At 39.4% G+C, this 10,942-nt stretch overlaps 2 protein-coding genes across 2 annotated transcripts; one reads left to right on the forward strand and one right to left on the reverse strand.

Annotated features, from left to right (window-relative positions):
- The first annotated feature begins 524 nt into the window (after positions 1-524).
- On the forward strand, positions 525-5,161 carry cd74b (CD74 molecule, major histocompatibility complex, class II invariant chain b). Its single transcript, XM_047603422.1, has 8 exons — positions 525-683; positions 785-882; positions 2,015-2,187; positions 2,545-2,603; positions 2,878-2,905; positions 3,052-3,261; positions 4,452-4,512; positions 4,611-5,161. Exons 2-7 carry the CDS (start codon positions 806-808, stop codon positions 4,490-4,492), a joined length of 588 nt encoding a protein of 195 aa, XP_047459378.1. The 5' UTR covers positions 525-683; positions 785-805; the 3' UTR covers positions 4,493-4,512; positions 4,611-5,161.
- Positions 5,105-8,325, reverse strand: LOC125018959 (SLC35A4 upstream open reading frame protein-like). Its single transcript, XM_047603424.1, has 3 exons — positions 8,252-8,325; positions 7,310-7,408; positions 5,105-7,156 (listed from the first exon to the last, which is right to left on the reverse strand). Exons 1-3 carry the CDS (start codon positions 8,264-8,266, stop codon positions 6,959-6,961), a joined length of 312 nt encoding a protein of 103 aa, XP_047459380.1. The 5' UTR covers positions 8,267-8,325; the 3' UTR covers positions 5,105-6,958.
- Between the last annotated feature and the right edge of the window lie 2,617 nt (positions 8,326-10,942).

Genomic DNA, 10,942 nt, shown 5'->3' on the forward strand with positions numbered 1-10,942 from the left:
GGCACTAGCTCTTAGAATCCCTGTTACAAACAAATACACCACTCTGATTGTTTTCATTGTAACTGGTATAATAGCAGGGTATGTACACTACCTGTCAGAAGTTTGAACAAACCCTCTAAGTTGTTCATCAGATACCATAAATCTGTCTGGGTCAAATATGAGATAGATATAAAGAAGGAGAAACGACGTGATCACTGCAGATTCCTACAACATAACATGTCGATATTTAATGGAAATGTGTATTTAAAAATAAATAAATAAAATAAAATAAAATGAAATAAAGACATCTATTATATCCTCACTGTATTATCCACTTCACAACACCACCATAATTCACGATAAAGACATGACAACTTTCTCAGCAGTAGTTTGACAAACTGAATCTGTTTCCAATTCATTCTTGTTTTATTACTAATATCTGAGACCATTTGAACCGCTGAATGTCGGTATACTCCCTCTCCCTAGCAACACATGAGTGAACACGAGCAGCCAATCAGAAATTCAGCTTGGGGAAAAAAATGAAGACGAGCACACCTCTCACTGTTGCGCCCTGGACTGGGTCGATGGGATTTCCCAGCAGGCTGCTTTCACATCCTCCTGCCTCACCTCAGCCTTAAGGATAAACATTTTACTGAATCGGTCATTACTGTCGAGGAAGAGATCGCAGTTTGTCGTGAAAGAAGGTATGTTTCAAAGCTGTGTCAATACTATTTTTGGTTAATATTCCTGCACTCCTATATTCTGTTTAAACAGTGTTGTGGTTGTGTTTATTGTGTACTTTCAGGTTTGTGTTGTTGTAGTAAATATGTCGGACTCCGAGACCCCAAACCAGCCTCTCCTCAACCACCAGACAGCTGTCAATGTGGAGGCCCAGCCACAGGGGTAAGGACCGTGTGTTGTACTTATTTTTGTATCCTGTTGGGACACAAGTTATACAAATCATGGGAGAGCTATAAAGCTGGCCCCGAACAGTGTTAACAATATACAGAAAAATTACTTTTATTGCCCTTTCGGACATGTGTTGTGTCTGTTGATAAAAGTCCCCAACTAAAATAGAAAGGGCAATTCCAAAAAGCTGTTTACACGGTCACAGTGTGGGGACTTTCTTCCTATTTAGTGTCAGAAATCAAGTTGCCATAGTCTAAATTGTTACATCTTATAATCAAGGCATTCAAGTAACACAGGAAGGAAATTAATTTAAGTCACTTACAGAAACAAGGTTGTACTCAGAGAGAGAAGTTTAGTGATAATTTTTTGTCAAGATAAGATAATGGAAAGCGGATATGAATATGTTCACCTGAAATTGGGCTGAGCTAAAATGAGATTTTTAAAGTTCAACTTTTAAATATTTATATAGCAGGCAAGCATTTTATAAATCACAGCACTGTAATTTACATACTTTTTTTAATACATACATTTCTAATACAAATATTCACTTCAGTTAGGACTTAAAAAAAAAAACACTACCCCAAAAAGATAATATGAAGCAAGCTTTGAGGGTGTGATAATTATTTTTCATATTGTACAAAAAAAAGGAAAAGAAAAAAGAACGCAATGGCTTTGTGAAAAACACACTTAAGGTCCTTTATTGTAATTCTACTGAAAGAGAGGTGTGAGAGAGGACCTGGAACTAAAACTAAAGAGTGTTTGTTCAAAGCCGTCCTTGGTGAAAAGAAAAGATAGCTATAAAAATGTCCCAAACTTTCAGTTGGTCTGCTTAGCAACATCTGATTCGTTCCTTGTTTGGTTGTGACGTGTAAGGCACACACCTTGGTCGTAGTTTCGGTGTATTTCCTTTATTTTGAGCCGCCCATCAACCTTCATGGTTAGTTACTGATACTTCTACTTCTCCTCTGCTCAGACACATTTCCTCAGTCTCGTCTGCTATCTACCCTCTTGCCACAGCAAATGATCTTTGTCCCATGACCTCCCACAGCAGGTGTCGGTTAACACTGTTTTAACCAGACAGCCATTATTCATCAAATGTGTCTTTTTCCTCTCATTTTTTCCCCAGTGGCCAGTCCTCCTCCCGGGCCTATAAGGTAGCAGGACTGGTCCTTTTGGCCTCTGTGCTGATTGTGGGCCAGGTCTTGACCGCCTACTTCGTCTTCAGCCAGGGCAATGACATCAAAGCTCTGGAGAAGCAAAACGTGGAGCTGCAGTCGGACATGACGAAGGGACGATCTGGTGAGGAGGCCTAGTCAACAGTCAAGTAAAATGCAAAAACAGGAGAGAAATTATCCTGTGAATTTACCAAGATTTATGATATGATCCCCCATCAGTGCTGGGTACAAAGAGACAAACCACGTAATAAAATTCCTCCTTCTTTTTTTTTTCATAAGTCCATAGAGGAAAGAAAATAGAAACATGATCGCCAATCTGAATCTGAGCGATGGATTAAAGTAAAACAATTAGTAGAGTAACCGGTCGGGACATGTCAACTTGCTTTCGTTTGTATCTCTTGGACTTCTGTTGGCATTTTTTCGTGCAGTGTTTTATAACCTCTCTCTCACATCCTGTTTCTCTCTCTCTCTCTGCCTGCAGTTGCAGTGCACGTTCCCATGAACGTCCTGCCCGGGCTGATGGACAACACCATGGATGTGGTAAAGACACTAGACTTTTTGCTGCTGACATCAGTGCTTGAGATTAAAGTGTTCCAGATGAGAGAGATTAGGAACTGAGTTGTTTCATTTTATTTGCGAAATCACGTAAGCAGCGAGGTTTATCTGAATTTCTTTTCTAACCAAAGGTAGAGGTGCAGGTATATTCTAAAGATGTGATCAGTAACAATTTCAGCCATTTTCTTGTAAATGACTTTATTGGCTGTTTTTTTTACTGTTTTCTCACTTCTGTGTTGTTGAACTGATTGCCTTGCAGATGTCATCAACTGGAGAGCCCGAATCTGGTATGCATTTATTTACAGTATACACAACTGGATTACAGTTTGTGATTACACATACTCTATCTCTGCCGTCATATGTCCTTTTAAAGTTATTATTCACTGTTTTCTCCTGACAAGGTTCGGTCTCATCTCCTCCTCTTTTCTTCCAGACACTCCCCTCACCGCCTGCCAGCAGGAGGCCGCCGGTAAGAAGCCGTTGCAGGTGCCAGGTTTTCGCCCTGACTGCGACAGCAACGGTCTCTATCGGCCCCAGCAGTGCTTCGAGCAATACTGCTGGTGTGTGAACCCAGTCACTGGGGATCAGATCCTTGGATCCCAGCGCCAAGGACCAGTCAGCTGCGTCCGAGCTGCCATGCCTGGTAAGACAAGATAACTGCTTATGAAGTCCGACTGAGAGTAGAATGAGGGAATCGCTGCAGAGCTACAAACCAGTGTGTTTTTCCTGCTTCTATATAATGTGGTTCAAATACTTCAAGTCAAGGTTTATTGGAGCAATCGCTACGTTGGTCTATGGGACATTCTGTTTCTATATTGCAGAGTACAAATAAAAATTTGTTTTACTGTTGGTTTCGCCTCAAAAGTAGTTAATTTCGCATTTGTAGTCGTTGTCTCACAATCCCTCAGAGAAAGAATTTTACTTTGACCTCCTGAGACCTGAGCTTTAGTTTGGTATGCGTTTTTAATTTCTCCATATCTCCTTATTTATAATCTATAAAAAGCTAAGCGTCATCTTTGAACAGGAAGTCATTTTTGGAAGAAAAAAAAATGTCCTCATGTGTGGACACGGGGATCATTGCACTCAATATTATAATAAAGTCACAAATATGTGACAAAATGTCAACCTGTTCATTCTCATGTCTGACCATGGCTGTGCAAAAGTTGAATTGCATATAATGAAGTCCCATCGTCCTCAATCGACCACTTGCTAATTACAAAGTTATAGTTCGTTGCTAATGATAGAACTTGCATGTTGAACTAGAAAACTAAATAAGCAGGATGCAGGGTCTCAGGAGGTTAAAATGTTAAAGAAGCTTGTGATGGTCTGTGGAGCTTCCCAGCAATCTAACTAAAAGATGCTCACTATTTCCCCTTTTGAATTAGTAATACAGACTCCTGCCACCTGCTGAGCTGTGAGCTATTCTCAATTCTTGTACCGCTCCAGTACTAAGTATGCATCTGACCAAGTACGGTCCAATTTCCTGGATGGGTTCTTGCCCCGCCCATTTCATCGAGGAGGCTGTGCTTCGGAGCTGAACTGAAGTTTTAGCCACTTTGTACTGAAAAACCTCCCACATGAGCCGTTGGTTATGGTCCTTGCAGCGCGTTCAAGTGCCGCTTTTTCTTCCAGACACAGATGACAAAAGTTGATTTCGCAATCTGCATTTGTTTTTGATACATACACCTTTGATGATGGTTTAGATCGCCCCTACCTCAACGTGTGTGGGTTACTGCTACTACATTACTACTGCATACTGATTATAAAATGTAAAACATTTCTATTGTAAGCTACAGTACAATGTCACTGATATTCAAACTTCTGTGTTTGCAGGCAGAATGAACATGTTGACTCTGGACACTTCTGATAACTGAAGCTGTGTTGTTGAATGAAGGTATCTGACTGCAGCCCTCACCATGTTTACAGTCATGTGTAATTGTGCACTGCAGTGTTGTATGTAATATGTCTTTCATTGTGTTTTCTGTTTTGTAGGTAATCGAAGCCCACTTAATCACCTGAAATCAACATTGCTTCGACTCTACGCTTGCAGTAGTTAATAAATGAGAGGAGTTTCGTGTACTGATAAATTACCACATGATAATCACTTAGCTGCTTGCTATCATCTTACAAGTCTGTTTCATCGTCAGTTAATACATTAACATCAGAGCCTTTTAACTTTGACTTCAGTTTTCAAGTATGATTAATTTCAAAGCTTCTGATGTTTTCTGAAATAAATGTCATTAATCAAAGTGTATCCCTTGTTAATTTTAGAAACAATTGTTTTAATTTGGGAAAAAAAAAGGTCTGTAAAAATCAATTATGATAAGAGACCAATTTTAAATGACCAACCTTAAGAGTAGAAAGAAACACGACTTTCCACTCCTCAGATTTGAAATGTCAAATGTTTGGCTGAGGTTTTAAAAAATACAACTGTTATTAAAGGTACTAACACATTGAGACACAATTGGAATAAACACTTGAGACAATTAAAAAGTGCAAGTCCCAATGTATTTAAACAACCCAAATAAAACTGTTAAAAGACAGTTGTCGCGGGTTTCTTTGTTGTATTATTTCTGTAATGATGTTGTATGAGAGAAAAAATACAGCATACACCATTAATTTGCATGTCTTAATTCTCAGGGAGATTACAACATTAAAAGATATTCAAAGTATAACAACAGACAGGAAATAAAGGACTGAAGAACGTGCAATACAAAGGCAGCAACGCAATGTTTCCCAAATAGGCACAAGTTGTCTGGATTCCAGTTTCAGTACACATATTACACTTACAACTCTGATATGTTTCAGCATCATGGCTTATTCTGTCTAACACAGCAAATTTTACACAGAGATATATATGGTATCTATAGGCCATGTAAACATCTTAGTGCAGGTTTGGAGTTATTATTTAAGAATGTGTGTTTATACTGTGCTATATAATTACTGCATGGGTTAAGTCTTTCCATGTTTGTGGGTTTAAGTCATAAACTGTGAAAGGCATAACAATACCCAATTCTTCATCTTGAAAAATGAAACAGTAAGTTTTTGCAGACACCACATTTTAAATAACATGTTATTTTCTTGGATGGATTTTGACAAACCCTAAAGAAAAATGTAACAGCTTCAGATCCCCATAACTGATCTAAGTGCAAAAGATAAGCTAGTTTCCAGCATATGAAACAGGCCACCAGATCTCATCAGACAATGGCTATTGCACCCATGGTATAAAGTGATAATATCATTTCCAGATCACAGTAGGCACTGATAATGTATATTTTACATAAAATACTTATTACCTCCCTATTTTGCTAAAAGTCCTAAGAGACAATCACAACTTTATCTTTAAATAACACATTCGCTTTGGCATTTTCATCTGATTGCCTTCACTGTTCCCAAGGCTTTGCAAATTTGAATCTGAATTACTTTATGTAGAATACTTACTTAGAATACTTTTTGGAGTGATTCGTGAAAATTATGAGTCTCTGAAAAGTCTAATAATTGCTGCAGAGATTAGGTCAACAGTCTTAAAGTAAATGCAGGAGTCCTATACCTTCACAGACGCATCTCTTCACACCATAGACTGTGATTTAACACCTGCAAACAAGGTGAAAACTAACAAGTACCGTGTTGGGTTGTGTCAGGGTTTTCAGCACCTTGAAGATAGGAAGTGTGGTATTTTCTAACCCCTGAGCAAAAAACTGAATTAATTAAAGCTGCTATAACTGCCTTCTGACCACTAAAGGGTAGAGGATGCCAAATCAGATAACAAAACACGTTTCTAAAACTCTTCAACTACACAGAAGAATTAGTTCAACACAAAACTAAGCTTTCAATTTTGAAAAAAAAAAAAAAAGTGCATATCTGTAAACGGCACATGCAATGTCAGACAGAACAGGTTTTGGTTCAGATTATCAATTACAGCAGCTATTAGGATTGAGGATAGTCTCCATGTTTCTATAAATCATTACACGTATAGAAAAGAAATGAGATGAATGAGATTTTCTGTGTTGAAAAAAATGTCTAAGGCTTTCCACATGCATGTTAATAGACTCAGTCGAATGCAAATTATGCTTCTTCCTCTCTACATACTAAAGTTGAATAGGTTCAGGTGAACATGGTTCAACTTATTTAGACAAATATGAAAAGAGGAGATGAATCACTAGCTTACCCAGTATCTTGTTTTCTACTTCAAACTGTTCCTATTAGTGCATCCATGTGGAAAGAAATGTTTTAACATCGTAAAATACATGTCTCTGAACCTGAATGTCTGTTCCCATAGGCAGCTCTCCCGGCATCCTCTTCTTGCAGATGTCGGTCTCCATCATTTTCTTCCTCTCTTCTCATTTGCGTCCTCCTCTCAGGTTGTTTATGTAGTCTTTGACGGTGTTTTCAATGTTGGGAACAGCATAATTCTGTGCTGCATACATTCCTGTACACGTTCCTACGGCAACACCCAGCAAAGCTGAAGAGCGTAGCCTAGCAACAACGTACCCAGCCAGAAAACCCTTCAAGAACGGAGAAGCCAGCAGACTGCCTCCCTAGAGAGGAGAGGAGAGATAAGACTTGGTACTAGGTAGTCTTTCCGTTGGGTTTACATCTGCACATTGAAAATTTTAATCAGTGAACAAAGACAAGGCAAGATAGCATGAGCATGTATAAATTATTGTACAGTAAATCAGTGTGAGGCTTACGGGAGGAACCCCAGCCTGTATCTCATCCTCCACCCGTCTCTGAATGTCCTCCAGCTGATCTTTCAGCTCCACCAGGTCCTTGAGCTGTCCCAGAGGATTCTGTACACACATGCATAGACAGAGAAACGGATTAGTGGAGGCTGCAGGATTTCCTAAAACACGAGCAAGTGTAAATAACAAAGTATTTACATTGTTTTTACATTTGCTGGTACCTGTGGTAAAGCTGGCTACACACTATTGACGTTTTACCAGCTTTTCATCATGCTCGCAGTTAGTAAGTAAGGAACTCTGTGGCATAAGCCTGATTTCCTAAAAAGGCCGGTAGTCCAAGGGTTATTCAGCAGTTTATTTCGTGATTACTGTTGCTGCTGTTGATGATTCACACATGATAAAAAACATTATAAAACAACAAGCAAGAAGGCAAAGTGCGAGGTGAATGAACAAATGAATTAAACAACTCGGTCGGTCTTTTTGTGAAAGTACAACATTAAACAACTGAAGACAGTTCGATTTAGTCGCGCATTTAACGTTATATGTGAATAACGTGCAAAGTGTTCCAGTTACCATCCAGGTAAACAAACAAATAGACAAACCTTTTTTTTTAAAGTTCCTACGAGGCTGGCTAGTAATTTACGTCCATAAGCGCTGGGTTAGCAGAAAACAATCACTGGATTTCGGCCTTGAGGCAGTAATTGTGAATTACTTAGGAAAAGGCCACGACCAGATCTACAGTTAATTACATTCATGTAGTTATGAAAGTTAGCCAATTAGCTAATTAGCCCAGGTTAACTAAAAATAAGATAAAAAACGCTAGGATTTTAAGACCAACATTTTATACATCACAAGCTAACGTTTATATCTAACGCTAACGTTAACTGACGGTTAAGTTAATATTACAGTCTTACATAAACGTAAAGTTATCTTAGAAGGTTGAGCACCGACCTTGTCATTAGCCATAGCTACACTGTGTTGTTGACTTCTTCTTCTGATGTGGCGGTGGTAAAAAGAGCGCTTACTGCCACCTAGTGGTCACTCACTATAACCACAGTCTGATAGCTAAATCAAGTTTGCATCAAAGAAAAGAAAAAATGTATATATAACGCGTGGGAGTTAAACATTGGACAAAATTAACTGAAGTATAACAACCTCATTACTATAACAGTGTGTATAAAAACACTTTTTCCTACAGCCGCCTGAATCTGATCACGTCCTTTATGCTGAGACATGCTCCACATTAAAATATTTCTGTCTTTCACAAAATTATTTGCAAATCTCTCCCTTGTTCTCATTCCTACATAGCTGAGAGGAAGATGAAAAGAATCTGTGTAATTAATTTTCCTCTGAGCGGGCTTGTAGAGCACAGATGATGAGAGTCTGAGGGAGAGGAAGAAAGTGTGAGTAAGTAATTAGAGAGGCAGAGAGACAGAGGATCACAGAAGCAATGAAGGAATGAGATGCTCATTAATCCAGGCGGTTAAAGTTAGCGCTGATTTCTTACCAGTGTTGTATCGCACAGCTTAGAGAAACAATAGATTGTGAGGAACATAACAAACACAATTTAGGTGACTGAGTTGCAGTAAGAACTTTGTGTTAATTCCTTTTCCACAAGTGCTGAGAGCCTGGATGATTGGTCGCAAATGGGATTTTCTGTGAAAGGGAGGGCGAATGGCAGAGCCCGGAGTCACAGAAGGCGAGAAGGAGACTGAGAAAGATGGAGAGAGGAAATACTAAAGACTAAACAGAGTTACTGTCATCTGATAGAGGGAGATGAAGCGGCAGAAAGTGCATGAGGGAACAATCTGTAAAGGTCTCCGCTTTCACCTCAAAAGATTCGTCTTGCCACAATATGAATGATGACTTTCCAGGCTGTACTTGGTGAATTCTTCTGTCCCTCACAGAATTTAATCCTCGCACTTGGCAGAACAGAAAGTCCATTAACCTTTTATTATGCAGGGTTACGTGATATGGACCAAAGTATTTAACGGGCAGCAGGAATAAAGCACTCTGCATACTTTTAAATGAGATGAAAAAGTGGTCACACTCGGCTCTGGACTGCAGCTGTTTAAAAGCTGGACGGAGGGATGGAGGTAAGGTGTCTATGATCTTCAGCGCTGTTGATAGCTGTATTGATTTTGGCTGAGGCATATTGGCTGACTAATCTTTGGACGCCTCTTTAAAGGAAAGGTCATGGGAGCTTATAGTAGCAGCATTACATTGATGTGCTTTGGAGAAATCTGTACTCGCGTGCCATCAACGTCAGACGGTGGATTTATGCTGAAACTGTCAGCTCTTAAACTGAGAAGTGGTTTAACAATCTGTCATAATGTCATGTAATGTCAATGTAGAAAGCTTGACAAAGTGGGAAATAATCATACAACTGTTCATATTCAGTGAATACCAAAGACCTGACTAAAAGCTTCATCAATTATTCAACAAGCCGTTGAAGATTTTTTTCTTTTACATGATAAAAGAGGGCTGTGTTAACGCCCCAAAGAGCAGTTGATAGGACTGTTGATGCAGATACTGGTACTCAAATTGGAAGTGGAAAAGAAAGCCTTGTGCACATCAATTTCAGCACATAAAAGCATTTGTTTTGCAGAAAGCTTTAAGGAAAAAATCAAAATGTCACTCTTTTGCCAATGCACTGTGCATTTTTATGTCTTTCACTGTGTCTTTCACTTATTATTTACTCATCGGTACAATATGAGTCCCAGGGATTCATCAGCTTTTCTAATTACCACATCATCAAATGTGTGTCACTAAGAGCGTCTGAACAGTGTAACCTCAACACCTTTCGTGTCAGCCTATCCCCCGTGTAGCTTTTGCGGTAGAAATGACCTTTTAAAAGTTCCCTTGAGACAATATTTGTTTGGAAATACACGTATTTGATTCTTAGAAGAAAGGAAGTGTACAGTAGAGAATACAGGTTAATGACTGGGCCTATGTATGAATTACCCTCCACTGCCTCCTGTGTCAAAAGCTCTGAGTTATAGTTTCATAACCCATGCGCTGCCTCGGGAGCATTGCCTTTTAAACAACGTTCTGCCGGCTCTGTTCTGCTACGGTTGGCTCCACTGCACTGTGTTAGATGTTGTGTAATGTTGTGTATTTACAGATAAAATCACACGTGCTGGTCAGTTAAAAACAACGATGTACATGACACGTCGAGAGCGAAAGTTTTGAGTTTAACAGCAGCGTTTTTCAATCTCATTCATCTCCTCTGATCCGGCTGAGTGAAATGAAAGTGGCGTTTCATCAGTGCCTCACAGCGCGCCAGATGATGTGATTCATTTCTCGCTGGCTTAAACCTAAAAGCCTTCAAGGAAGGCGCAGTGTGTTTGTGAGCCGAGCTGGCCTCTGTTCAGATAACTTCCCCCGTTAACCTCAGCGATCAGTATTCAGCACGCGTCTCCGCTGATGCCCAGTGGTACAGTACTCGCAACCAGCAGAGAGAGGCGAGCGTGTAGGGGGATCTGGATAGTTTGAGGTGCAAATTTTGGGATGACTCAGCATTGTTGAGATTCTTTGTCTTCTGTTGAAAAGACAAACGTGCGATCAGACATATATCTGAGATAAGAAAGGGGAAGGTTAAAATGTATTGTATGTATTGTATCATTTATACGTGTGGATCAG

The sequence above is a fragment of the Mugil cephalus genome, chromosome 13 (genome assembly GCF_022458985.1).
Source record: "Mugil cephalus isolate CIBA_MC_2020 chromosome 13, CIBA_Mcephalus_1.1, whole genome shotgun sequence".
Lineage (NCBI taxonomy): Eukaryota > Metazoa > Chordata > Actinopteri > Mugiliformes > Mugilidae > Mugil > Mugil cephalus.